At 44.5% G+C, this 27,733-nt stretch overlaps 3 protein-coding genes across 6 annotated transcripts in view; 1 reads left to right on the top strand and 2 right to left on the bottom strand.

Moving 5' to 3' along the window:
• Positions 1-11,873, bottom strand: part of VMP1 (vacuole membrane protein 1) — a 71,406-nt gene extending 59,533 nt beyond the window's left edge. The window contains exons 1-4 of one of the 3 annotated variants that reach the window (XM_075440106.1): positions 11,796-11,873; positions 7,577-7,708; positions 3,110-3,211; positions 649-784 (exon numbers count right to left, since the gene is read on the bottom strand). In XM_075440106.1, coding sequence (XP_075296221.1) covers positions 649-784; positions 3,110-3,185 — 212 coding nt within the window. In that variant the 5' untranslated portion in view covers positions 3,186-3,211; positions 7,577-7,708; positions 11,796-11,873. Of the gene's footprint in view, positions 1-648; positions 785-3,109; positions 3,212-7,576; positions 7,709-10,395; positions 10,845-11,274; positions 11,369-11,795 lie in introns of those variants that run through there. The other 2 variants (XM_075440108.1, XM_075440107.1) reach the window with 2 other exon arrangements.
• Positions 11,874-11,905: 32 nt separating this feature from the next.
• Positions 11,906-13,124, top strand: PTRH2 (peptidyl-tRNA hydrolase 2). The gene is made up of 2 exons (XM_075440235.1): positions 11,906-11,943; positions 12,245-13,124. The coding sequence occupies exon 2, from the start codon at positions 12,495-12,497 to the stop codon at positions 12,999-13,001; it is 507 nt and encodes a 168-aa protein (XP_075296350.1). The 5' UTR covers positions 11,906-11,943; positions 12,245-12,494; the 3' UTR covers positions 13,002-13,124.
• Positions 13,125-14,406: 1,282 nt separating this feature from the next.
• Positions 14,407-27,733, bottom strand: part of CLTC (clathrin heavy chain) — a 33,776-nt gene continuing 20,449 nt past the window's right edge. The window contains exons 16-33 of one of the 2 annotated variants that reach the window (XM_075439853.1): positions 27,329-27,471; positions 26,686-26,920; positions 26,229-26,351; positions 25,987-26,132; positions 25,637-25,820; positions 25,104-25,296; positions 24,492-24,649; positions 24,110-24,274; positions 23,909-24,016; positions 23,624-23,791; positions 23,300-23,449; positions 22,891-23,022; positions 22,613-22,723; positions 21,727-21,897; positions 21,223-21,444; positions 20,102-20,122; positions 17,086-17,161; positions 14,407-15,817 (exon numbers count right to left, since the gene is read on the bottom strand). In XM_075439853.1, coding sequence (XP_075295968.1) covers positions 15,693-15,817; positions 17,086-17,161; positions 20,102-20,122; positions 21,223-21,444; positions 21,727-21,897; positions 22,613-22,723; positions 22,891-23,022; positions 23,300-23,449; positions 23,624-23,791; positions 23,909-24,016; positions 24,110-24,274; positions 24,492-24,649; positions 25,104-25,296; positions 25,637-25,820; positions 25,987-26,132; positions 26,229-26,351; positions 26,686-26,920; positions 27,329-27,471 — 2,631 coding nt within the window. In that variant the 3' untranslated portion in view covers positions 14,407-15,692. The remainder of the gene's footprint in view (positions 15,818-17,085; positions 17,162-20,101; positions 20,123-21,222; positions 21,445-21,726; positions 21,898-22,612; positions 22,724-22,890; positions 23,023-23,299; positions 23,450-23,623; positions 23,792-23,908; positions 24,017-24,109; positions 24,275-24,491; positions 24,650-25,103; positions 25,297-25,636; positions 25,821-25,986; positions 26,133-26,228; positions 26,352-26,685; positions 26,921-27,328; positions 27,472-27,733) is intronic. The other variant, XM_075439852.1, reaches the window with a different exon arrangement.

The raw sequence follows: 27,733 nt of genomic DNA, 5'->3' as shown, positions 1-27,733 counted from the left end.
CAAGCCTAGTTCCACAAGAAATAGCTACACATTTCAGCATTAGTAGGGGATGTTAGGACTGGTACTTGCAAATCTAACTGGAATAAAAGCCCATTTTATTCAGTGTGTAACTAATGCTTAGGGAAAGTGCTTTAATGAATCGTTTCCTGCTGTGAGAGGGACCTCGTAGCTTAGATGCAAAGTCCTCTTCGCAGTGTCATAAACATCTCTGCAAGTGCCACGTAATCCTGAACCCTGCCCTGGCTGAGCTACTGCGAGATCATTCAGCAATCCCAACACATGCATTAATAGATCAGTATTGAAAACTGCAGTCATAAGTACAGTATCTCTTGCCTTAAGGATCCCTAAACACTATTCCACTCCTTCACATTGGAATACCCCACTCTTCAGAAAGGAAGTCTGCAATTTTCTTCCACTGACACCTTACTGTATTTACACTTATGTAATTTAGGCAGAAAGTCTGAGTACACAGCTAGAAGTGTGATATGTTCCAGCAGCCACCTTTAAGGTACAAAAATAAGTATGTTTTCTGAAAGAATAATTTTAAAGTTGTAAATCATCACGGAAAGCAAGATGTCAGAATGACCTACTGAATCAGAGCATGGGTTTCCCCAGAATGCTTAGTAGAGTTAAAGAAATGATCTTTACTTTATGGTCCATTCCTTCACGTTTATTAGAGTTTCCAGGAAAAAATACTGCAAGGTAACAAGCGGTTGTCTCCAGAGGACAATATTCAACCTCTCTTCTCGGTCCCTTCGCTTCCGTTCACTCAACAAAGAGGAATCTGCAAATGAAAAGCAACAGAAATGTATAAGCACAGGCTGACAGTTCAGCTTCTATCCCAACCAGAAACACACTGTCGTCTATTTTTTTTTCCCCTTTGTTAGGAAGTTAATGTGAGCTCCCAGTCGTCTTCTGTACTCATCACAAAGAATTTGCTCCAAGGGCATCAGAAATCAGGTGACCTCCAGCAAAGGAAATAAGGTGGCTTTTTTCCACCATGTAGCTGACAACTCTTGAAGAATGTAACAGGCCCAGGGTGCAAAGTCTGGCATATCTATTAGCCTTTATGCAAGGTACTGCTTTACTAGTTACAAATCAGCTAATATATTAGGTCAAATGCGACGGTCACCCACTACAGAGACCACATTTCGCTTTGAACTTTTGCACTGGTTCTCTTCCAAAGCTATTCTCAGACTTCTCTGATCGAACTAGATCAAATTACATGTGCTCTTTATATACTTCAGTCACCGTGTAACTGGGTAACAGCATCCACCCTCCCAGTCAGGATCCTCAGGCTATGGTAAGCCTTGCCATGCTGTTCAGCTTCTCCAGAATGAGCCTACCAGACAGGATGCACTCCCGTGAAATGGACCTGCTTTCATACCGCAGTCCTTCGCTGGACTGACACGATGCGTTTGGTTGTTTTTAGCTGCAGTGATTTGGGTATAATGCAGAGCTCAACACCAGGGTAGCACCAGTCACTGTGCACTACCAGACAAGCACAGAAGAAAAGTTCTTCTGAGAAATCTGTTATTTTGTGCTTACAGTACAGTCAAGATTAATAAAAACCCTAGCTATTTTTTGGATGAGAGTGGCTTGTTCAAAGGTTGTGAAGCTGATGAGCAGTGATAATTGTTAAACTTTTAAAGAAAATGAATTCTGAAATAAGAGAAAAAAATAATATCACAAAACAATGGAAAAAACACACAAAAATAACTCTTGTACCCAGACATCAAACTTGTTTAAACATCACTTATTACACAAAGTCAAAACATATGTATTCTGTTTTGCATACAGTTAAAGCATTGCAATAATATTCATAAGTTTTGAATTTGTAAAAAGATGTTGCATATAAAATATTAATCTAATCTGAATCCCCAGCATACTGTAACCCAAGACGTATTATTTCAGTCTTATTCCAGTAATTGAAACATGCTGCCTTATCAGATGCTAATATTTACACAGAAACTGCATACCTCATTAGGCACATAGCCCATTTAATTTTGTATTCTTTAGCTGTAAGCATCAGTTGCTTTAGATGAGCTAACAGAAATCCTGCAATGGCAAACACTGGAGAACATCCACATTCTCTCAGAGTTACAGAACGGTTTAAGCCTTTAAGTAAAAGGCTTTGCTTTGTTCCATACATACACACACACTGTTCCTCTTTAAGTCTTGCCACATTCATTGCTTCAAGAATTTATATTCTCTATTTTTTTACTTAATACGTCTAATAAAAATGCTTCAACCTTGTTTTTTACGACTGTTTTTAGTAAAGGTCATAAAAAACAATGGTGTAAGACTGCACACAACTTGAGAAATCACTTGGTTACAAAACTTAATTAAATATGGAACTGGCACATTCAAGGATGACAGGAAACAAACTGAAATGATTATCATTTCTGTGCTATACTGCACACCACAGATAATTCAGTGACTCAAGGCTCTTCATGAAATGTTCTCAGGTTATTTTTCACAAGTCCTAAACCTTAACTCGAGCCTACTTCAGACATACCAGTACGAAAAACAGAGGCGAGGCAGGAGATGCAGTAGTTAACTATTTTGTTAGTAATTTTATCATTGAAACTGATAAATTACAGTGAAGCTAAATGTCAACAGAAAAGCTAGAAATTGGGAGACTAATAACTGGATTTCTCCCAGAGTAAAACAGATTTTTATTACCAAACACTAACTTCTCAGTGCCAAAGGGTGGGGCTGTACGGCCTGACTTCTACAGCCACATATTTGCCAACACAGTTTAGTTTTTTAGCTCAGTCCTGTTGCAGCCCCTCTTGGTACCCAAGTCGGCTTTAGAGGGCTCACAAGAATATCAGCCACAGAAATAGAACTCTGGAGGGAAAAAAGCGTCTAAGAGAAAACTGAATGGAAATACGCAGCATAAAACTATTCTGTGGCTTTACAACACATAAATACTTCAGAGTTCAGATTTAGAGATGACTGAAGTTTCCAAGATTGATTCAGGTATTGAGGCCCTCTGCATCATCTGGGTATAATGTGCACCGACATAAATCCCTTTTGAGTCTTGTGCTGGCCATTTCACACACCAAGCTGACCAGTTGAGGACATTCAGACATCTTCCACCTACCTGTAAAGTTTCCATTGTGCTGTTCTTTGATCATTCCTATGCGTCTCTGGTCACAATCTGTTCCATTCTCTGCCATTTCATCGATCAGTCACGTATGGGGATCTAATAGTAGAAGAAAATCAAAAAGCACAATGTCTCCGTTTCTGGTTATGAAGACTCCATTTACTCCACAGTCGAAGGATAAAGGCAAACATCCAGCCGTTCTCCAAATCCAAATCACAGTTGTCCCGCACCACACCATTAAGGAGAAAGTGATTCAATCCCCACAGTGACAAAGATTAAAACATTTCCACCTACATAAATCTAAATTTTGCACTTAAATGACAAAACTCCCTCACTTCTAACAACTGAACAAAAGTGCGTTAAACAATCTCTTCTACTAATCAGCCCACTGTTTGGGCTCAGGAAGCAGCAGAGCTTCATACAAACCTCCCTTCAGTGCTGAGAAAGAGGTGCTTAATATTTGACTCTTGTATTAGAAGGCATCTATTCCGGCACTAAGCTTCCAGGTAGTTAGTATGCAAGTAGACCTGAAAAACCTCACAGCTGAAAAAAACAGCCCTCAATATGGTAACCAAGATACAGAACTGCATCTCATGTTCTGCACAGTCTAATACCTCTAAACCAGAAAAGGTAAACACTTCCATGGAAAAGAGCTCTCTGACGGAAAGTTTTTTTGAAAAGTGTACATTCTGTCTGCTAGCTGAGCCTCTCTCTAGTGAGATCAGCCTTAAAAAGCGCAAAAGAACAGCTGTGGTTTTCCTTATCCAGGAGAGTAAATAGTGCAATAATTGGAAGCAAGCATAAATCAGAATGTTGCAAGAGCTGCTCGTTTTTTTTCTTTTTCTTAAAAAAAACACAACCACAAACGAAAAAAAACACCAAAAACTGAAAAGCTGACAATTCTTACGCAATCAAACACAAAGAAAGTAGCCAGTCAGACTCCTTGCTTTAAAAACCCTCTCTTGAATCTTAAAACAGTTTCTGGAATTTTATTTTGGAAAAAGAGTCCCATAAAGCTAATGCATCTTATTTGCATTGTATTTCTCCTTGTAAGCTAACATGATTTACAGTTTTTAATATGCTGCTTTTGTTGGAAAGAAAAGTAGTGCAATATCAAAATGACAGGTTACATAAAACTGTCTAGTGGAGGAAATTAAAGTTTTACAGAAAAAAATACTTCCCCTTTGATTTATGCTAGGCTTAAGAGCCAAGCAGCAACTCAGGTTTGGTAAACAGGAGTGAGATCGCCCCTTTGATTCAGAATGCAATAATTTCGTCTCAATTTTTTTAATAAAATGTTAAAAGATTTCAGATAATGTATTTTTTTAATATGTCCAGGGTTTCACAAGTCAGTTTTAGACAGATGTACTTCTAAACTGGTACAAGCCTTGTGCAATACTTGTAATACGGATAAAATTGCTAGCAAGAATGTGATTCTTAAAGGGATTTTACTTCAAACCCAACAGTTAAAAGCATCAAAGTCTCGGGAAGGCGGCCTTCCTCCAGCACCTCCCTCCTGAAATTAAATGCGCAGGAATAGGAATCTGTCCAGTTAAACAAGCTAGTAGAAACTAATCTCTTGCGTGTTACAGTTTTTCTTCATTGAAACTCGGGCTCTACAATTCCCAAATCACCAAGAATATTAATAAAGCAGCCTTGCAAAAGTTTGCTTCTGAAAAATGCTGAAGGGCTCCGTAGTCGGCCAAGGACAATGGAGGACTGACCTGCTGCAGCAAGAGCTCCACAGCATCACCCTGCAGTCACCTGCAGTCGAAGGTTTGCTCTGAACCGCCAGTCAAACACCAGAGAAACGCGACCCGCTCTCTCTCCTCAGACCAGTTTTATAGCAGCCTGACACTCTGGAAGTCAGCGCAGTTACTCCGGCACTTAATCGAGAATAACTGGCCAGTTGCTACGGTGATACAAGGATCAAATGTTTAGCCATCTCCTCATTTCATTAGGACAGTAAGCCCCTGTAGATGGTGTTTTGTGTCTACTGACTGTGCTTGCTCATGGTGCTCTTAATTTTGCATATATAAACACATGTTATATATATCTATGCGTGTATATATACATATATCCATGTGTATATATGTATACATATGTATATACAATATAAGCTTATATAGACACATACATACGCATACCACATACACATGTGTTACACATTTAGACACACAAAGGTCAAACTGCAGAGGGGAATATTCAAATTGGGCACCCACAGTTAGAAAGCCTGATGTTAGAAAGCTGCTTAGGAAGGCAAAAGGCATCAGAGCCGTTCTGCACACAGCCACGCTGAAAAAAAAAGTGTTCTGGTTTAGGGAACTTCAGTCACATTTTGCTGGCTTACATATAACAAACAATAAAACAAAACAAAAAAAAAATTAAGCGGAAGCCACATGTTCCTCATTTTTAAATTCTCTTTTTGCCTTGTGCAAATCCAGCATTCATAATTGAAGTCTCACTTGGTTTGATGTCTGCTCAGCTTAATTACATTTCAAGAAAGTCAATTTACTACAATGCAAACTGCTCTCCATGTTTGATGCTAAAATCTAGGCTGTGCACAACACCCCTCCCCATGAAATGAATCCCACTGCAATCCACTAAACATATTACTGGCACATAAAAATCACCAGTCTCTCGGGATCTCAGGTGCCTTGTTACAGCCGTATTACAGCTTTCACAGCCAACAGAGCCAGTTTTACCCTGCCTGTTTGGCAAGGCACTAATCTGGGATTAGTTTTGCATAACGCTGCCTCAAAGTACACAAGTCAACATCTACAGCAAAGCAGATAAATAATCCTCTTGCACACTTCTGAGGGGCAAATACTTGTTAAGAAGGTGTTAAAGTTCAACAATTCTGCAGAAAAGCTCCAAAAACTTGTATTTAAGAACACAGTTGATTAGGATATTTGATACCCATCAAATGGCAACTCTGAACAGGCTGCCATTCAGAAACTAAACCCTTACTGGTTTCAGAAAAAACTCCTTGGTTTACCGAAGTCTAATTATACGTAAAGCATCTTAGCGTAAGGAACTGGAGGATGTGCATCAAGAAAGCCCAGCTCTCTGATCTGTCGCTCTGTTTGATGCCTAAGAGAATCACTAGTCCTGCACTATGTTTCCCCACAGAGATTAATCGGAGTGGGAGACTGACCCAAAATGGAGTTACCCTTCATTAACCGAGTCCACATTCTCAAGTCTACACCAAATCCGTCATAGCTCGCCACAGGAAATTAACCTCCATCTGCTAAACAGAACTTTACTTCTTACTCATGCTGAAAAAGACAGAGTCCATACCTAAATATAAATTTGCCTAATACGTTGAGCATTACCAGCAAACATAAAAATAAACTATTTAAAAGAGTGAGGAGAAACAACTTTGAACAGTTTTTGTATCAGAGTTGCTCAGATCACTTGTTAGAGCTGTGCTCGCACAAGAACTTCTTTGTAGGGCTGAACAAATAGCCCACAATACGCTATTCAGCTTTAGTGCAATCCATAACATTAAGCATAAAAAGACAATTATAGCTAGTCAAAATGTAAATTGGTCAACAAAAAGGGCTTATGGCAACTGTGACTGGCACTTCACAGCATAAGTGAGACAAAGCATAACAAGCTATTAGAGCATGAGAACATAACAAAATTAGGCACTGCAATCCCCGCACTCCGTAATCGGAGGAAAGGACAAAAGCCCCCTCTTTCCGAGGCACCCAAGCGTTGGGTGCGCTTGTGCAAAAGGAAACAGTTTAAGACAAGGCAGTTGGGTCCTCGCACTCTCACTTGGAGGAGCAGAATGTGGATTCACGTTCTGTACTAAGCATTTTTTTGAGGACTCCTTTCCAATGTGCTGGAACAAGGAAGCTGTTCAAACTATCTTAACGATGTCACTGCCTTCCCAGATGTTGTTTGAATCACTAATTCTCACTGCTTCTTAATGACACCCTGGAACCCTGACTCTCATCTCCATCAAAGTTACTTGTCACACAGCTGCTAAAAGCAGATTTACAGCTTAGGCCGTTCTGCTGATGTTTTTTCTCCCAGCCACCTTCGCAACACACTGTTTTCAGTCTTCTGTTATTTCTTGCATTTTAACCCACACACTGCAGTCCTGCTGGGATCCTGCTCCTCCTTTCTCCTCAACCTTTCTGATGACCATTCCTTCTTCTTTATCTACATCACTGTTCTTCAGTTACAACAAAGAGAGTAAAAGATTAAAAAGCAGACTTTGGCAGGTGAACAAGTAACTGCACTGAAATAGACAGTGCTACACATCTGTAATACAGTTTTGTTTCAGTCATCAAATGCTCCACATAGGCAACAACTTACACAGGCAGTAAGTTAACAGTTCCTTGCCAAAGTAACAGTTTGGAGAGCACTTTCCCCCAAAAGTCAAAGACTGCCTGGCACACGAACACACTTAGGTAACGGATGAGATCAGTCTTGAAGTGAAACATTACCTACCCTTTCCGCTCCGTACAACTACGGCACTCTTCACTACTTCTTCTGGAGCTGAAGCCAGGGGAACAGAGAACTACGTCCTCAGCTCTGCAGACATTCAAGACCAAAGTGACTGCTCTTCCAAGCCTTCTGTCCCTGCAGAGTAAGAAAATACTGTTCATCATGTGATACAAAACTGACACAGCCCCTAACCTGAAGGTTAATAACTTCCCTAAAGATGACATAAAATAGAAAAAGTAACTGCCTGGGTTTTTTTCCAGTCCTTTAACACTCAGGGGAAGCATTCAATTAAAATAAATTAGGACACATCTGAAAGACGTTCAAAATCTCCATAGATTCAGCTATAATGGGTTACTTTGATATGAGTGCATTTATTCCCATACTAAAAATGTTTTTCTAACTAAAATAGTTTAATCCCTCTAAGGAAAAGTAATTCAGTTAAAGACCACAGGTTTCCATTTTGTGGGTTACGCCTCTGCACACCAGACCTATTTTCCAATTCCTAGCCAAACGCTGTTTGAAAAAAGTCATCTTACAATTTAGAGTTAAAATTTCCACTTTCCCAAAAAGACTTTGGGACATCTTTTAGGAAAGAATGATTTAGTCTTGTTGTGACACATCTGTCAGGGATGCTGCGCATTTTCTTTCGAGGTTACCAGAAGTTCTGTCCCTGCCATTAATATTTTAAACTGTTCTCCCCGGTGGATTTTCTCGGGTGAAACATGAATATTGACGGCTGTCTGTGTAGATCCAGCAGCAGAATCAGGTGCTATACTAATACAGTAGAGTCATTACACAATATGTAGCTGAAAAGGTTTGGAAAACGGAAGAAAAGACAAAATTCAGGTTGTTTGAGTCTTTGCAGTGATCTCCTGCTGAAACTTTAAAAAAGATTTAAATAAAAGAAAGTAAATTGAAATAACTGGGAATGTGAACATTATCAGTGCAGCATCTCATGCTACAGCGCAGGTCTGGGATCAGTTCTGCGCTCCTCACGCTGGCAGGAGGCAGCAAGCCCGGGGTGCAGATCACAGCCCACAGAATGAGACTGGGACAACAACGCACAACTGGCGTCGAGAAAACCACTCCAAGGTTATCAGAGAGGGTGAAATATGCTGCTGAGAGCGTGACCTGAGGAGACCACGGGAGACCTCCTTAGTGTTACTGCTGTGCCGCTACGCTAACTTCGCTTTCCCGAGCGCCCAGCTCAACTACATCCAGATTTTGAATGAGACGGCATTGCAATACGCTGTACTTCACGTCCTCTCCGTGAGAAGCACTGCCACAGCACCGATCGGTGCTGCAGTAACGCACCTCTTGGGGAGGGCACATCACATATGCCCACACAGCCCTTTCACCAAAACAGATGGCTTGGAAAGACTGATACAAGCAGAGAAAAAGGCTCTGGAGAGAGGGGATGCACAGCGTTGGAAAAAAGACCGTAACTTAATATTCAGGTGATTTAACAGGCACAGGATCCTTCACAACCTCAGTTCCGGAGGGTGATACGGAAATCCACGCACATGCTATCTGCCAAGAGGTTTGTCTCACAGCCCTCAGACTGCATTCCACCTTCAGAAGGTGGCAGTCAAGCTCTCCACCGTCAGCTTCCAAAAGGCACAGAGGAAAGAAAGGTCACAGGAATTGTCACAAGATGTTTACACACCCTGCACAGAAGAGGCATGCTAAAATTTGACTAGGAAAGAACAAAGAGTTAGAAAAAGAAGAGTATAAACGCAGCCTCAAGAATTGCCTCCTCTGACTCCTCCAGCAGCTGGTGGAGAGCGCAGATTTGGTAGGAACTTTGCCTTTATCCTATCTGGCAGGTGCTGGAAGACAGTTTCCCCACAAGAAGATGCTTGAACCTGCCCAGCCGTTATACGCAGAGCGCTCCTTCTGTAAGAGGAGGTACAGCAGAGATGAAAGGGAATGAACAGAAGCACCAAAGAAACCCCACAGAAAACAGTAGCTGAAACACACTCCTCAGACAACGACTTCTGCTTTTCATAGGCATCAACAGTCTCCAGCTGGAACCAACTCAGGTTACACTACGGCTGCCTCGGCCATTCAGTGGGAATACCCTGCCCACGCAAGGTGAATCACAGAGGCGAATTCCAAGCCTTGTAAGAGAGAAGAATATTCTTTTAAGAAGTCTGAAGTACACCGAACTGCTGCCCACCTCACCAATAACATCTTACTGTCTCCTGGGTCCACCTGGTCAGCGCAGCACCAAAACCGGCAAGGTGCTGCCCTGTGACCAGGGGTCCAACCCGCCACAGGAACGCAAAAAGCTTAGTGTTGCAACAGCTTCAAGGCCATGCCCTTCGTTCTCAGGGAACCACAAAGTCCACCTAGCTCACACTTCTCCACAAGTAACAGAAGTTAAAGTTCTAACTTGCAGATAATAGCATGTTCCCCATCACCATTACACCAGAAAAACTGCCCTACTCCTACTATACATATGGAGTAATAATTTTTTGGTTTAATCCCAAAGCTTGGTTAATAAATAAGAGGAGATCTCAAAGCATGCACTAACTGCACAGAACGTTCTAAGCAGAGGTATTCACAGGCTGGAGTCAGAAACGGTTGTGACATCCAAAAGATATTCAAAGACAACCACAGGAAAAAAGCTTTAAGGTGGAAATAGTGCAGACGTTCCAGCTACGAGTGTTGCTTCCGGTATACAAACCGTCCTCACCACTACCACCCACCGCATGGCTACAAAGTCTCCTCCTGCCCTGTCCCACAGAAATTACAAGTACCATTGATCTCAGCTGTAAGTAGGACACGAAGCTTAGCTCAAATTAATAAGTAGTGCTCACCTCCCATTGCACAACTGGAAACATGTTTTGTCAAACGCTCATCTGAAAACGTGGGATGAAGTTGTCACTGCAGCTGTCACTAATGACAAGTAACGAATAAAAAAAAGTCCGTCCCATGCGGCAGAAATAAAGGATTGAAAAAAAGGGACTGACACAGCGAAGCCCATTTCAACAGGTAAATTAATGCATTAAGAAGAGCATATAGATGCTATCGTCAGGGAAGATGGTACAAAGCGTGGGAGCCCCCAGTCGACCAATCTGGCAGGAACCAGGGATTCTGTGATTCTGTGAAAGCACCTTAGAAGAGCAGAAGTCCAAACAGTAAAACAGCACCAAAAAGCCACAGCTCAGGCAAAATTCCTGTGCTCCAAGGCGTAAGCGAGCACTACCACGCTCCCACAGAATCAGAATCACAGAATGTTCAGGGTTGGAAGGGACCTCTGTGGGTCACCCAGCCCAACTCCCTGCCCAAGCAGGGTCACCCAGAGCAGGCTGCACAGCACTGCGTCCAGGTGGGTCTGGAATATCTCCAGAGAAGGAGACTCCACAGCCTCCCTGGGCAGCCTGGGCCAGGGCTCCGTCACCCTCAGAGGGAAGAAGTTCTTCCTCCTGTTCAGACCGAGCTTCCTTCCCTCCAGCTCAGCCCGCACCATGAACACCAACCCAGCCAGGACACCCGCTCGCTGCAGGCACCGCTGTCCGCAGCGAGCGGACCAGGGCGGGAGGGAACCCCACAGCAAGGCCACGCGTGCCGCTCCGCGCGGACACCCTGGACATGCAGCCGCTACCAGACCCACCACCCTGCCCTCAGCCCACCCGCACGGCCCCGCACCCCGCGGGCAAAGCTAGAACGAAACGGGAGCGGGGCCGCTCTGGCACCTCCGGGATGGCCGGGTGACGCCGCCCAGGGAACCACGGGCCGGACAGACGCGCCCAGGCGCTCCGCTCGGCCTCAGGCATCGTCCCGCGGGGCTCGGTCCGGCCTGGCGTGACGTGGCGTGACGCGTCCCGCGCGCAGCCGGTCTCCCGCGGCACCGGGATGAACTCGCCGGGGGCGACGCCGCACAACACCCCCCCCCCCCCGCCCCGCTCAGGCCGCGGCCGCCTCCTCGCCGCTCCCGCCGCTCACGGTGCCCCGGGACGCCGCTGCCCCCCCCCTCCCCCCCAGGGCCCGGTCCCGGGGCTGCCGCCTGGCCGCCCGCCCGCGCGCTGTCACCAGGGAGACCGGGGCCGGGGGCGCGCGCGGACGTGAGGGGAGCGGCGCCGAGGGGGCGGGATGGGGGAGGCCGGGCAGGTGCGGCTGAGGGGACGGCGGCGCGGCCAGACCCCTCCGCCCACCGGGGAAGCCCCTGCGGCAGCCGAGCCCCCGGCCCGGCCCCGGCCCGCAGCGCCGCACTCACCACACTCCGCGCCGGCAGCTCCCGCTGGGCCCCGGCCAACCCGGAAGTCGGTGCAGAACCAACCCCGCCCCTGCCCGCCTGCCGGGTCGCGTCACTTCCCGCGCGCCTCTGGTGACGTCACCTCCGGGCGACAGCGGCCGCGCGGCAGGTGAGCGGCGGGGTGTCCTGAGGCCTTCGTGGGCCGGGCCCGTTCCGCCCGCGGGTCCCGCTCTGCTCCTGCCGCCGGGTCTGGCTGTGCCCGGGGCCGGCCTGCCCGGTGCGGCCGCCTCCCCCGGGGGCTGCCGGTGCGCGGGGCCCGGTGGTGCCGTGGCTGCCGGTGGCTCCGCTCCGGCCCGGATAGCATCTCTCGAGCGATCTTTGGGCGTTGGCTTGGAAGCCCGCGCCATTTTACCGTTTCTCTCGCCGTTTTTAGGTGTAACTTTCACGTAATTTGCTGTTTTTTTCCTCAGTTCCGCTTCCCGAGGCGAAGCCCGTCACCGGGAGGTCGCGCGCCGCCACCGGCGAGCTGTCTGCGGCTGGGGAGCTGTCGCCGGGCAAGGAGCCGACCGCGGAGAGCCTGCGAGTGCCCCCTCCCCGCGGAACGGATCTCGGCTATTGACAAACCCTGTCTGCCCGCAGGCAGCCAGCGCAGCCCCGCGAGCTGAGCAGCGCTCCAGTAAACTGTGCCTTTCCCCTCCCAGCCCGTCTCCGGACTCCGGCATGGATTACCTCTCGCAGCCCGGGTTCCTCAGCGTCATCGCCGGCGTCGCCTGCGGGGTCTGCCTGGGCTGGGGCATCCGCGGGAGGCTCCTGAGGCCGCCCAGAACGCCTGCGAGCAGCGCGGGGAGCGAAGCTGACGTCATGGGGGAGTCGGGGGAGTTCAAGATGGTGCTGGTTGTCCGCAACGATCTGAAGATGGGCAAGGGCAAAGTGGCAGCGCAGTGTTCGCACGCGGCTGTTTCCGCCTACCGGCAGGTGCAAAGAAGAAACCCCGAACTCCTGAAGCAGTGGGAGTACTGCGGGCAGCCGAAAGTGGTCCTCAAAGCGCCGGATGAGGAGACTCTGATCCAGCTCCTGGCGGACGCCAAGCACCTCGGACTCACCGTGAGCTTAATACAGGATGCGGGGCGTACGCAGATCGCTCCGGGCTCCCAGACCGTCCTCGGTATTGGCCCGGGACCAGCTGACGTGGTAGATAAAGTTTCTGGTCACCTAAAACTCTTCTAAACCGGGGACCAAAGAAAGCGGAATGCATTGGCGTAGATCAGTACTGAAGAGATAAAATCCAAGCTTTGGGATTTTTCTGTATGTTCTCTCAGTATAAATAAACTACCCCTTTTTTGTAAGAGATTTGAATTCACAAAGTGTGAGTTTCTCTAGCTTCTGTGTTGTGTTCTAAAGGGGGAGAGAGAATGCTGGGCTCAGGGGAGCTTGAGGAGAGTAGAGCTGGAGACTTTTACTACCTCTAAGAAGGAACCCAGTATATTTACGACTTGTGCAATCGATGGATGATTTTGCAATTTGTCTGCTTTATGGGCTGAATAGAAGCATTAGTAAAGTTTAAGTGAATTTGTCCCACATGCTAAAAATGACAGGTTCCCCCTCTCTGCCTCACAGGAGGCGTTTTGGAAAACAGACATTCTTGAATTGAGCAAAGATGAGCTGCTGAAGCAGTCACCCCACACGGAAAGGGGCAGCTGTAACCAGCTTCCTGCAGAGTTTGTCACAGAGTAACTGGTGTGATAGCTTGTAACCAGTATGAGACAGACCCAGTTAAACAGGCTTTGCAGCCCAGGCCTGCAAAGAGCTGTGGGAGGGGCTGTAAGCTGTGCTCCTTTCCAGAGGCATCTGTGTAGCTACTGCCCTCGCAGGAGTCAGTTTAGCCGAGGTGTGGGGAGTTACCCTACACACAAACAGCTTGTCACGCAGGGAGTAGCTTAAATCCCATTTTACTGGGGATTAACAAGTTGTCTTGGGGTTAAGGATGTTGCAGGACAGAGTTCACATCACACCGATCATGGGTTCTGTAAATTCTACCCTTGCAGCTCGTTTGCAGCTCTAACTGTAAAACACTGCACTTCTAATGCAGTGGACTTTCTACACGAGTTTTGTTACAGAGCTGTTTTGTGAGAACGCTGCTGCTGAGCACGTGTCTTACAGCCTCTCAGCCACGTCTTCCTTCTGTGCTCTCTTGCACAAGGTATTTTGTAGAAATGCAGCTGGATTTATCTCCATCAGTCGAATTTACAGACCCCGAAGGAATGTTGGAGGGCTGAAATGCAAGTGTAACCAGGCGTAATAAACTCAGAAGTTTTTATACCGCACCTCTTATTTAGGCATAACACTTACACAGACTCTGACACTCCTCACTGCGGACTTTACTCCAACACACCCTTGAACCTAGACCTAGAGCCTGTGGCAGGTTAAGCCCCCCCAGCTGCCTGCACCCCCCTGTACACCCCAACTGCTGCAGGGCTGGGCTGACAGGACCGCACAGCACCGCTGGGGGCACGCAGGAAGGGGATTCAGCCTCAGAACTTAACGCCTGGTTGAGACAGGAGCTCCTACAGCTATCGCAAGGAGGGCCAGGGCTCTAATACTCATTACACTCACATATGACAGTACTCGGAGAGAAACATTTAAGTCGGTTTTATTTGAAGCTAAATATATTTAAGGCAACTTACATACCTAGAACATGATCTCAATTTAACTGACACACCCTACTACAATCCTAATGTATCATCTGGGTAAAGATGCTGTAGTTGGCCCCAATGCAGCCAACTAGTGAAAAGTGCTATTTTCTTCTCTCTGGCATAATCTCTCTATAGAAAAAGCATTACATATTTTCTTGTCGTGCCCCCTCCGTGCAAGACAGCACTAATGGTCTCCACTGCCGCTCTCCTAACAGCTCCTCACACCCTTGAATGTAGGCCCTCACATGCCCCATACTACTAGCACTGTAATACTTGGTTCGAGTTCGAAGGTCCTTTTTGAAGACAGTAAAGTGAAGCTACCACTATGCAGCATGTCCACAGTCCAGTAATTTATTTTTAAATTGAGTAATTTCAAATTGCACAAACAAAACTGAACAGCAATATGCTCGAATTCTCTCTTCTGTACACTCAAAACAGTGATCTAAAACACCACAATATCCAACATACACAAACCTCAGGGCAGGGTTAGTAAATACACAGATTGGAATCATGGTGCTCTGTTCCTGAATGGAATGTCCCACAAAAGCACAGGATACAGCACAACGTAAGGTCATCTGTTACATATGGAGTGAGCAAAAAGACACTAGCATTTTTCTATATGCATAACTGGAAAAACCTGCATAGGTTAAGGAAAAAAACCAAACTTTTACCCATTTTAAGTCAGGCAAGGTTGTCTGTACGCATTTTAAATTCTTTTAGAGCTATGCAATCCAACCAGGGTAGGATATGCTGATTAGTGTTGTCTCTTGTCAGCAGTCTTGCAAGGTCAAATACAAGTATCTTCGCTTCAGCTTTCTCCGAATATACAGTGAGACTTAAATGCATTTAGAATAGACAGTACATACTGTAAGCTGCTCACATACAATGAACTTAAGATTCAATATTAGAGTTTAACACTATAGAGTGCAAATCAGAATCTTCACAATAGACTTAATGGTAATAAGCAGTCCTGCAAAAGCCCACTTGAACAAAGTTGTTTAAACTATTCCCCTTTTGAAGTAAAGTCTAAATGACATGGAATGTGAAAAAGATTTAACGTAAGTGATTCAAATAGTTTGCGCTAGAAAAAACAGTCCTTCATGAAATAAAGGTTACAAGAACACGAGGCAGAACTCTTGCTTTTCCCTGTTATGAGTTAAAGCGGGGAGGACGGTGGAGTTTCAGTAAGAAAATATGCTAGCTCCCAACTGACTTGTGCTGCGTCTTACATGCTGTACCCAAAGCCAGGCTGCGGCTGCCCGTACGGAGGTGCAGTGTAGCCGTAGCCAAAAGGTGCTTGCGGAGGAACGGCGACACTGGGTCCTGCTGTCAACATTAGCTGTGGCTGACCTGGAAGACAACAGTTTCATCTTTATTCCTCAGTACTCAGAGTTCAGTCAGCAGCATTCCTGCAGCCTCCCTGTAGACATTTCTATGTTTAACAAGTCCCTATTGACCCGATTTTGGGTCCTCAGCAGCCAGGACAAGTATTTCCCCACAAAGCCTCAGGATGACAGAGTATATGGCTAAAAATACTGCCCAATGAAGTACGCGGACACTAACAGATTCTGGAAACTTGGGACACGCAGTTTGTGTTCTTAGAAATCTGAGGAAGAGAGAGAGAAGGGAACAGCTTCCTACTCTTTCAGCACTGAGCTCACCCAGTCCCAGAATCAGTTTGGCATTTGAATAGCATTTCCTGCTCCACTTGCATTAATAACTCTGCTTCATTTAAGGGCAGAGTCCTACGCTACGGTGAGCCTGATGCGAAGGCTTGACCCCCACAGTCCTGAAGTACAGAAACACCTTCTCAAACATTCTCATCAGCCACGTTCACTACAATGGAATAATTAATTCTGGAGAATCACATCTTTGGTAAGTGTCTGAGTTTCAGCTACTTACGATAACAATTTAGTAAGACAGCCCAATAGTTTACAGTTACAATAGCGAGTTAGGCCAGGACATGGTCTCCAGACTAGTTCAGCCTTATAGCAGCAATTCAAACATATTAAGAATATTAAGTGTGCATAAAGACAACTCTTACAAGTTTGGGTTTTTTTTTTTTTGCTTTGGGGACAATGTGGATTGGATTAGTTACATCAGTACTCAGAGCTAGGTTTTGAAACATCACACCCAGTGGCTTTATGGCTAATATTCCACAATTATTGCACTTCTAGAGACGTGACTAGAGATGTCAGCTATAGACTGGAGGCTCCTTTATCACTGGATGGAACTCATCTTTGTAACTTTTACTAGAATTAGTGGAATAATCTGGATACAAAGGAAACACCCAAGACAGACAAAGCGTGCTGAGCAAGATCCAAATAATGCACTTGCTGGAAATCTGGAAAAGTACAGCTCCCGCGCTCCTTTTCTTTAGAAAGCATTTCCTTAACGATCTAGGACAATCTTAAATCCTGCAGCCCACATCCAGTCTTAGCAGCAGCAGCACTAGAGTGGTGCTTTATCTAGTATTTTGGAACACATTCCTTTAAGACTTGATTTCACATGAAGAATGTTCCTATTTCCAAGGACTTCCTTGGGAAAAAAACACGACTAGAGAAGTGTTTTTTTAAAAGCAAAATGTGTTACTGACAACACAGGAACTAGAGCCTTACCATAAACAATAGGTTGTGTTTCTGTAGCTTGCTCCTCTTCCTTTCTCAAAGACTCTGACGCGTCCAGTTTATCCACCTGGAATTGAGAACAACAATTAAAAAAACTCCTCTAAAAGAGGTACTTACTCATGGCAGAGGAGTGGAAAAGCCTTAGTGGTATGTTAACACCCATCAAGAAAAGGAGACCATTTACAAGTTAAGATCAATTCAAGTAGCAATGTTGGTACTGGTGCAGTCAAGATTGTCCGTTTCCTGAAAAAACCCCTAATTAAGGGATTTGTGGAACTTCTTTGAAAGCTCACTCCAGGCTGAAGCTTTGTATGAGAGGTCCCATACTGGACTAGAGCTACTTTGACATCAGTAAGCTCAGTCAGTGTTGCTCCAGCTACTTCAAACCAACAGCCTCAGGACACAAACTCCAATTTTTGCACAATATCAGTTGGAGACCTTTGGTGTTGGAGCAATTTCTAAGGTAACAACCAGACCTGGAGAAGTTTTCCCTGAATAGAACACGGAGGCAAAGTAATCTGAAGTTGTTATTTGTACACAGCAGACTGCAATAGCATCCGACATGTCACTTGAGCCTCAAGATTTCACTTTCCAAACCCATTCACTCATGCAATTTAAGTTCAAATGCAAAGAATGCATGTGTATAAGACTTGCTTTTTTCCACTCTGGAACTGTGTGGCAGTCAGCCTAAACCCAGGAACACTCAGCTTGTTTGAGCTTAACACACAGTGACAAGACAAGACTAGCCAGCTTCACTCTGCTGCACAGCAAGTGCCATTGTGCTGTTAGCCCACCCCTACAGAAAGGCAAGAGAAAAAACTTATCCTATAGTGAAATATTGCTTGTTACTAACACAGATCCACAGAAACTCAGCAGTACTACAGTCTAAGGCAGGCCCTGAAACTATAACCACAAAATTAGGTATTGATATTTTGCCTGGGAGATAAGATTTAGAATAAAGTCAGAGACAGTCATGCCAATTATTTTTAAGACTGTTAAGACCACTCAAACAAGATTAGTCTTTCAATTTGTGTCCTTAAAAAAAGGAGTGTCAGGACAGGTTTCCTGTATTTACACAGGGTTGACATTACTTATTCAGCTACACCAGCATCCACGAGTTGAACAGTTTTCATTTAACTGTGCTACATTAGCAAATACTTGCAGGCAGCTCTAACAGCTTTCTTCCATTTAATTGTGAACTATAATATGTGTTCCATAAACCTGTTAATCTGTAACCTCCATTAGAGGCTCGCATCCGGGAAGTGGCACAAGTCCTGAGCTTTAAGAGTTCACTCATTGACGGGGCTTTCATGGCAAGCCTTTTTGTTGCCTCACCCCAGTATCTGGCTTGCTGCTGTCAAAGTGCACAGGAGTGTATGCCAATGCTTCAAGACTCATTTCCAGACACCGTGCTGAGAACTGCACTGTTTTTAACTCAAATAGCAAGACACTGAACACAGAAGCGCAAGTTTAGAGATGCAAATCCAAGGAGAATGTGCAGAGTTCGCTACTAAGCAGAGGCATTTGGCTTACGCACACTTAGAAAGCCTCCAGCCCAGGACACTTAATGCATTTTTTGACCCAGTTTTGATGCCTCCCTTCAAAGCTAAACAAATATTTACAGTAACAAGTGAAAGTTTGAAACCAGCCTGCAGGATGGTTCTTACACCACTTGCTTGAGCATCACCAGGTTCAGTACCCTACACACTTGTAGCAAGATTGTTTTAAAGGCTTTTCCACAGGGACTGCAATAAGCTGCAGAGGAAAAGTAACATGCATTCAATGTTACTGTGTTATGTGTGCATGAAAAAGAGGCAAAAGTACTGAAGCAAGAGTGAGGTCTGAAGATGACTGCCATACAGGCTCCCCCCAAAAAACCACACGCAGCCCACAGCAATGCCTTGTAGCTTAAGGAGTAGTGGGATGTAATTGCAATGACTGCTACACATGCGTAGTTTATGCAAACACTGCAGTTCGATTACCTTTTTTCACACACACGCTTTCTTACTGCCTCACTTACTAGCTGCTGAAGGACCTTACACTACGCATTTTAGTCAGGTTAGCCTTGAGTTCCAGTGGTGTCATTACAGACATCTTGTCACCAGGCAACAGTTTGCATTTAGTCCATCTTCAAGCCATTTGCCTGTTCGCCCTTTGCTCAGCCACATTAATGGAAAACCCACACTAGGGCTGACCTCTGGTCTAAGAGGAACTGGAGTGCTATTTGTACAGAAGCCGATGGACAGAAACCTTAGAGATTGCCCTTCGGAAGGGGAAAATTGCATAGCCAAAGGCAAGCCTCAGAAGAACAATAAGCATTTTTTTTTTTTTTTTTTAATTTTTTTGTTTTAAATGAGGTAGCAAGAGAAGTTTAGTGAAGCTGAAGAGCTTGGAAGGCAGTCTTTTTTGCACAACTACAAGAAATTTACTACAGGGAAGAGAACCACAGACTTTGTCTAAGTTGCTGTGTGAACTAGAGCAGCATGTGGGTTAGACTAGCGCCGTAAGAATTGGACACCTGAACGAGGAAGAATCTCTTCTGCAGCAGCTAGCGTCTCTTCTGCCTACTGTCAGCACGCATGAGTGACAGTCAAGAGATCAGAAACTGGATCACAGTCCTTCAGCTAGCAAATGACATACTGATTTACAGTTCAGAGACAGTGGTCCCAGACTTAATTACTTATTGTAGGAGGTTCTTCCAGTCAGATTGGCCATCCAATAGTAGCACTTGTGTATCCTTTCAATACCAGGTTGACTGTGATCCAACTGATCACCTGTGTGCCCTTCCTGAGGATCTATTAGCTTATTAGTAGCAAATGAATCTACTTTCATCCTACAGCACTAGCTACTTGTAGAGTTAAACAATTTGCAAATGCTTTAGTGATATTTTGTTTGGGGGAAAAGCAGTAGCAGCAGTGTAGTAAACATAGGAAAGAAAAAAACTCATGCAGAATCCTTAGACTTAGTCCTCCAGACTTAAAGATGGAAAACAAGAATCAACTTTCACCTTTTCCTTTATTGCATCAACCTGCAAAGGAATTCAGAAGGTGCAGCTTAGAAAAATCAAATTCCATATTTAGCATATAAAAGGTAGAAACAAAAGCGTCAGGGAAGAAATAATTAAGGTACAAGCGAGTAAAAACAAAGATACACCAGAAGTATCTGCTTTAGAAAGGCAGCTCTTCTTGTTGCTAGATCTTACAGCATTGACTTCATCAGCTACACTACAGTTATATCCTAATCCTTTAGCAGATGATGAAATTTTAATCTTTAAGAATCCTACTCCAAGACTACCACTCTGAAGAGAGGCCTAGTATCAGCTTGGTACATCAGGCATATCTGACAAGAATGCTATTGCTTAGATAGCTCCCCACCTCCCCCAAAATACAGCATTTAAGGACAGAAAACTGCTATAGGACTACAGAGTAGTCCTGCCTTTAGAAGTGACAGCCAGGCAAATCTAGACAAACAGGCACCTAGTCTTCATTGACTGAAGCACTGAGTTAAGCTCTTACTTCTCATAGGAGGAGTTTTAATCATTAAGGAATTCACAACATTTCACTGGAAGCTACCCTAAAAGCTTCAGCTGGGCAAATCTTGCTAGTGACAGTTGGTATGTAACTCCAGCCTGGTTCAGGTCTGTCAGCATTATTAAGTACTCTCCCCATCCTAAGTGACTTCACACAAAAGCTGAGTCATAATTAGTGTCATTAAGTATCAGAGCCACATTTTAGGTTAAATGCACAGCAGACTGAGTTAACTTCAGATCTAGCTATAAAGCTTTTTTAGTATACAGTCTAGAATTTAGTTAGCACTTGATCCCAGCTGGGATCCCTGACTGACACGGCGTGTAAAAAGCCTGAATCCTGGAACTACTTTAAGACACTGCCCATGGTCAGGCAAATACTACTGATGTAGGTTCTGTAACTGGTAGATAGGGTGGAGCCTGAAAGTGTTTCAGTCTCTTAGAGGGCGAAGTCTCTCCCCAGATGGACTGAAAAGTAAGTGTGGACATGGACAGACAGACATTTGACAAAGCCCACATCAATGTTAGTAGCAAGCAGACAGTCTCAAGGCATACACCAGTGACTAACAAGCTGTCAGTGTTGGAGAAGCACCTGCTCTTACCTTGGTCAAGTATTCCTTCATGACCTGAATGAAGTATGGCATGGCAAAGTCCATGATGTTGTGCCTCCACGCTGTTTCCAAGACAACATCCGGCCTCAGGAGATCGTAGCAGGTGAAGAGACAAGCACCAAAGCATTCTCGCTTGTTCTCCTGCAAGAACCACTGCAACAACTCTTCTGCCAACTCGGTATCTTTGGATTCTGAAGCGTACTGCATCGCATCCTACAACAGGAGAGAGCCTGTTCAGCCTCAGGTGCCATCGCACAGTCATTGCCAGATGTGGTATTTCACTAAGCTGCAATCTATTGCTGACATTAGCAGAGAGGAGGCATTCTATGACTAGTTTCCAAGAAATCTGTCTGTCTGCTGCCACACTGAAGCAAGATCTGCCAGATTAGCAGCAGGCACCACCTAGTCGCATCCAAAAAGATGCAGCTGTACCAGAAAGTCATGGGTCTCCAAACAAGCCAAGTGTGCTAAGCCAGACCTGTGGAGTAGTCTTACCTTGTACAGTCTGTCTTTCTTACAGAGTTCTACACTCTGTTTCCAGCGATTGTTTCCTTTGAAGAGATACGCAGCAATTCTTCGGAACTCTATTAGTTCATGTTTCTCCAAACGTTGAGCAAGAGAAATGTTGTCAAAGTTGTCATAAGCATCTATAGAAGTCCTAAGAGCCTGAGTTAAGCAGAAAGAAGTTATTCACACCTCAAGTACAACTGCATTCATAAAGATGCAAACATTTTCCATACATCTTCATTCTGTGTTCCTACTTCTAGGAGAATAAAGTATTCTAGCTAGACCTGCAGAGAGATCTACTTTTTTTGGTTTTTGAGAAACTGGTGTTTGACACACATGGAGTTTAGGGTATTCCAGTTAGTATTTTTCAGCTGTGATTGCTGAGGTTAAGAGTGTCTGAATACCAGACAGCTGATCTCCAAGAACAGCAGAACAGCTAGACACTGTAACTGTTTGCCCTTTCTGCGACTTCTTTCCTTAGCACCCGCTGTTTGCCTTCAATAAAAGCTGATCTGTCACACTCCTAATGAAGTAGCACTCTGTCCCCAATAGAAGTGACCCAAGCAGCTCCCAGAAAGCCACTAACAGTTCTCCACTTCATCCTTGGCTAGTCACCTCTAGTTCAGTTTGAAGAGGCAAAAACAGGTACTTAAGGAAAGCAAGTTAACAGCAAGCAGGCAAGATCTACTGAAAACAAGCAAGAAACCTGTGTTTCTAGACTTTAAACACACAGCCGGACTATTAGGTTAATACTGACATAGAAGCCAGCTTAAATACGGCTTTGAAATTCAGGAATAGCTGCTTTATTATGAAGCATATACAACATGCGAGTCGATACCCGTTCCAGATATTACCATTTCAAGACAAGACATACCTGGTAGTCTTCTTCAATAATGAAGAGGTTGTTCAGGGACTCATTCACTGATTTGTTGTTGTGATTCTGGACAGAGCGCAAGTAAGGCTTAACCAGTGGTAGCTGTTTAACCTTCAAGGAATCAAGTAGATAAATTTAAGTCAAGATAACTTTTTGTAGAGGTCTCCTAGCATCCTCCCTGTGAGGCAGCAAAGTAGCTAAGCATCTTAAAATACTACTACAGCTAAATGCTTTTCCAACTGCAACTTTTTCTTTGATCTGGATAGTAGGAAAATTACCTTTGTGAAGAAGGTGACAGCACGAGTGTGGTCAAGCCGAGGGGACAACACCATCAGCAGATCATTGAGCAACAGAGGTTTAAATTCCAAATAGAATTGAATTGCCTTGTAATACAGCTCCACATTGGCCACCTAGAGATGAGTAAGGATGCACATTCAGAGCAGAAGCGTGATTGTAGAGGAATCCAAATGAAAGACAGAAACAACCTTAGGTATTCCAGCACAACTGAGCCACCCATCCAAGACTCATTCTTGTCTCTAGAAATCTCTTTAGTTACTGTAGTTGACTTGCTTTGAAATTATGTGGCAATGTCAAGAACTTTGAATTTTAAACAGGTTACTAGTGAAGGAAAAAAACTGAAGTGTACCATAGCAAGAAATTTACCTCCTTTCACTAAGAAAGTAATACCTTAGTGATGATATCTTTGAACTGGCCTTCTTTCCAAGCATCTGTTGGGTGATTCATCATTGTGATTATGGCATTATCATATTCTTCATACTTATCATACAAGAACACCAGTTCAGCCCAGAGATGGGCTTGTTCTGCAGCTCTCAGAACCTAAGTAAAAGGCATATTAGAAATTCCAGTTAACATATATTGCTATCAGTGTAAACCAGTGCTCGAAGCTTTAGTGCTGTTAATAATCTCAAGAGCTGCTACTGCAAAAGCCAGGATACAGACAATCCTGACAGCTGCATTTTAAGTTCAAATTTAAAGACCTCAGACTTTCACCTTGGGGATGTTGACCCTGGACCAGAACAGCTCCAAGTGCTCCCTCATCTTCTGTGGCTTGAATTTGGAGTAGAGAATTGCTAGCTCTGTAAACATCCCCATGTGTGCTCGCTCAAGTCCAAGTGCTGCTTCCAACATAGTTATCAGCTCTTCAAAGTAGCCACGATCCTAAGAGATACAGACGGTTAGAAATGTCTCGCATTAGGAACCAACCTGACTATTTTGGACAGGGTTGCCATGAAAAAATTTAGACTTTGACTGTACAACAGGAATCAGCTTAATTACCTGGTAATAGTTAATTAGCTCTTCCAACTCATCAGCATGCACCACAATATGCAGTCCACACATCTGGGCCAGGCGGAACTCTTTTCCATCAACACAAGCAAAGCAAACCTGGAATTGACAATTGCATTATTGCTTATAACCAAAGCTTCTGAAGAGGCTACAGCTTTGAAGTCCCTTAACTTACACAGTCTGTGAGTTTACCTCTTTCCATGTGCGAGTGCTGTTTGCTTTCCGAGCACCATCCACAGCTGCCTGGTATTCACCTAGGTGAACTAACGTTGAGGCCAAACGGCCAAAGTTGGACACATTGTTATACAACAGCTTAGCTGCTTCATACATCTTTTCATCGTAACAGCGATCGCCAACCTACAGGAGAGCATAACTAGGTTATTCTTGCAGCTTTTCAGTGAAGGCCTTACATAGAACGTGTAGCTTTCAAGCCATTATCAAAACAGAAATGCCTTTGAAGTCCAAGATCTATCTGCATATCCAAAGAGACAGAAATCCCAACACCTCTCTGGTTAGCAAGGCTTAAGGAGCCTGCAGCTGTGATTCAGCAAAACTGAAACTCGGTCTCACTCACTTGCTGGATATGTGCATTGTTGGGTCCATTGATAAACTCCTCTAGCTCTGCTAGACGGTTTGTTTTAGCGAGAGCAAAGATTAATTCCGTTTCCACATATGACTCCCGGGCCTTCTTGCGTGCCATCTGGAGATACTTCACCAGTTCTTCCCAGTTTCCTATGAAACAGAGCTCAGAACGCTTACTTCCCGCCACTGAGGACACTTCTGCTTAAGCTATACTACCAACTCACCCTAGTTTGACATAAATATTTCTACAGCTCTTCCCCAACAATCAAGACTAGCCTTCATACTGCATATGCGACATCACATTAATAAAGTCACCTTACAAGGGGCCTATCTAAAACTCCGGTATTTAACTTCATGCAAAGACCTCCTTCGTAGCACCTGCTCTGACAGAAGTCTCCAGCCAGCTAGAGGCAGTAGTCACGAGACCACTGATTATCTGCAAATGGCATACACTATTTTCTCCCATTCTTGTTTAGGGCAGTCTTTGAAGGACCAGATTCCTCTACTTTCATCATGATATGGGTTTGGCAGAACTGCAGTTTGAGCAACAGACCATGCAAAAGAGGTGAACACCATCAAAGATTTAAATAAAACTTAATCATACCACTGGCATTGGCAGCTTGAACAACTTCCATGTACGAGGAAGGATCATCTGCTTTAATATATGAGTCAATTGCTTCCTTTACCATCCCTTTCTGAAGCTGTGCCTTAGCCAGCTGACTCCACACAGCAGGCTCATTGCAGCGTTCAGCAAATTCATACGCCCGATCCAGGTTTCCAATGTGCTCTATTAATACCTAAAGAAAGGGTTACCATGATCAGCCACTATCTATAAAGGTCAGTTTTACAAGACAGTGAGTTGTCATTTATGTTAGTTCTCCAATGGATCCAACAGCTGTTTTTAAAATAAGGACTACTTTATACAACCCACACAGCGTAAGTGATTTTATGCTTACAAAGTTTCACTTACTAGAGGGTTCAACACACAATGCTTGTTCTACTTCATAAGACAATATGCTGAGTAGCTTTAGTTGCTTTGGTAATTGGTGTTTAGTACTGAAGTCACAAGTTAACAGCGAAGTTCTCGCGTGAGGATGCACGTCACAAGGAGTTGTTACAGAGTGAGATTTTAGCTACCTGTACAGCTGATGTGTTGACATCAAACTTCCTGAAGATAGCAAAAGCCTCCTCGAAAAGCTCATTGCTGATAGCTATATTGGCTATGTCTGGAGCATCATAGTTATCCAGGCGATTGATGTATTCCATGACACGGGTGCGATCAGCCTTAATAGCTGTAAGAATGAGAAGGTTCTGCAGATTCCTAAATGGAGAAAGAAAGTATTAGTACATATCAAGTAACAATCAAGAAAGTCACCCTCCCCTCTAGACAAAGTATTAGTTTATTTGCTGTTCCACATTACACCAATTTAACACCTGCACCAGGTACCACTTCAAGTTTCCTGTGACTTAGTTTTGACTTTACACACCTGTGCTCACTGAACACAGAGTTATCAAGAACTATCTTCTCCAGCAGTTCAATAAGCTCATTAGGAAGATCTGCAGTCATGAAGGCCTTCACAGTAACAGAGACTTCCTCAGGGTCCTGTGTCTCTGACAGTGCAGTCTGTACAACCTATAGCCAGAGTCAGGGCATTGACAAATCAGTTAAGTCAGGTACTAGCAAGTCAAGTTAGGACAGTAAAGGCTTTTCATGCTTTGTCGGTTATACCTGGTCAATTAGCGGTCTTCTGTAAGGGTTGCTTTCCAGTAGCACGCTGGCCCACAGTTCAGGGTCTTTACGGCGAACTAAGTAGCGGGAAAGACTTTTGAAGAGGGAGTTCTCATTGCACACCTAGGGAAAGGCAAAGTTTATTCAGAGTGAAGTCACAGCTATTGAACCTACAATGGATGAGCTAATTGTGTTGCAGCATCAAATAACCCTGCCTGAGATGCAGACTAGAAATCTCAGGCTTTGATACTTCCATTAGCCTCCCGTTCTAGGATGTCCAGGGGAGTCTCCCATTTCTCATTAAGTTGCAGAAGCAGATTAAACATTACAAGTGAGCAGTTCCTAGCTTATAACTTCTTAGGAAATAAATGCTTTTGTCAGTCATAAACCTGACTACCTATCCCACGATACTCAGGTTCAAACTTAACCCACGAGTCAGCTGCCTTGGCATACATACATTAATGAGTTCCAAATCGCACTGTCCACGCTCATAAGCCACACAGGCCAGGTGAGGGTCCCTCTTCTCACAGTACTTGCCAACAACGCGACTATCATAATAAGGATTCTCACGCAGGAATCTTTCTGGGTTGTTGTTGCTATCAATATATATTTTGGCCAGTGCATTGTGAGTTGCAGGCTCCTCACAACCCTCGTGAATTCTTGCTTCCAGCCAGGGCAGAAGCAGTTTCAGCCTAGAAGAAAGCAGTTTTCACATTAGAGAGGTTGAGTGAATAAGAAAGTATCCACTTGCATGGTTCCTTCACTACAGAAATCAGCTTCAGCGTGGGATACGAGTCACCAACTAAGCCAGAGTTACAGTACTCCATTTTGACCTGTGTTCTGGTTCATTATTGTAATGGTGTAACTTTCTGACACTATGAAGAACATCACATGACATGGACTCTCATCATCTGGAGGCTGCTTAAGCAAGGTCCCCACATTAGCCAAGAACCAAAGTGGACTTTTGCTGCTGGCTCACCCAATGGCACCTTGTTACGTCGGTCCCAGCTTTAGCTACGTAATGAGAGTACGCATTGATGGATGAGCAGTATGACCACAAACAGTCTGTCAGTGCTAAGAGAATTGTCAAAGTTTAATACCTGTTTCTTTTCTCAACTTCTGCAACAAGCTCATCAGTCGAAAATTGACCTCTCACTACAAGGATAAGGTTCTTTATCACATCTTCAGAGCAATCCACATCAAGCAGGCCCCCAATAACAACAGGCAGACGGCTTGGATTCACCTAAACAGAATCATTTAAAGAAGTCAGCATGTTGTCATGCAGTATAGGCAAGTCAATACCTCTCCCTAGAAGCACACATGAAGGCTGCTTGCTAAGATTGACCTCAACTTCCTGCCTTTACTCCCCAGCCTCCTGAGACTCTGGACAAGCTTGAAGGTCAATTCTGGAGTCAGCAGGGGCTCACAATACAGTTCAGTGGCTCATTCATGCTCAGTCCCCATAGGGAAAGTTCCTGAGCAAGCCAATTTATCCCTGCTGGAAG

Source organism: Opisthocomus hoazin, chromosome 20, assembly GCF_030867145.1.
Source record: "Opisthocomus hoazin isolate bOpiHoa1 chromosome 20, bOpiHoa1.hap1, whole genome shotgun sequence".
NCBI classification, from domain to species: Eukaryota; Metazoa; Chordata; class Aves; order Opisthocomiformes; family Opisthocomidae; genus Opisthocomus; species Opisthocomus hoazin.
The sequence above is the reverse complement of the archived record's forward strand: the minus strand, read 5'-3'. Positions and strand labels throughout refer to the sequence as shown.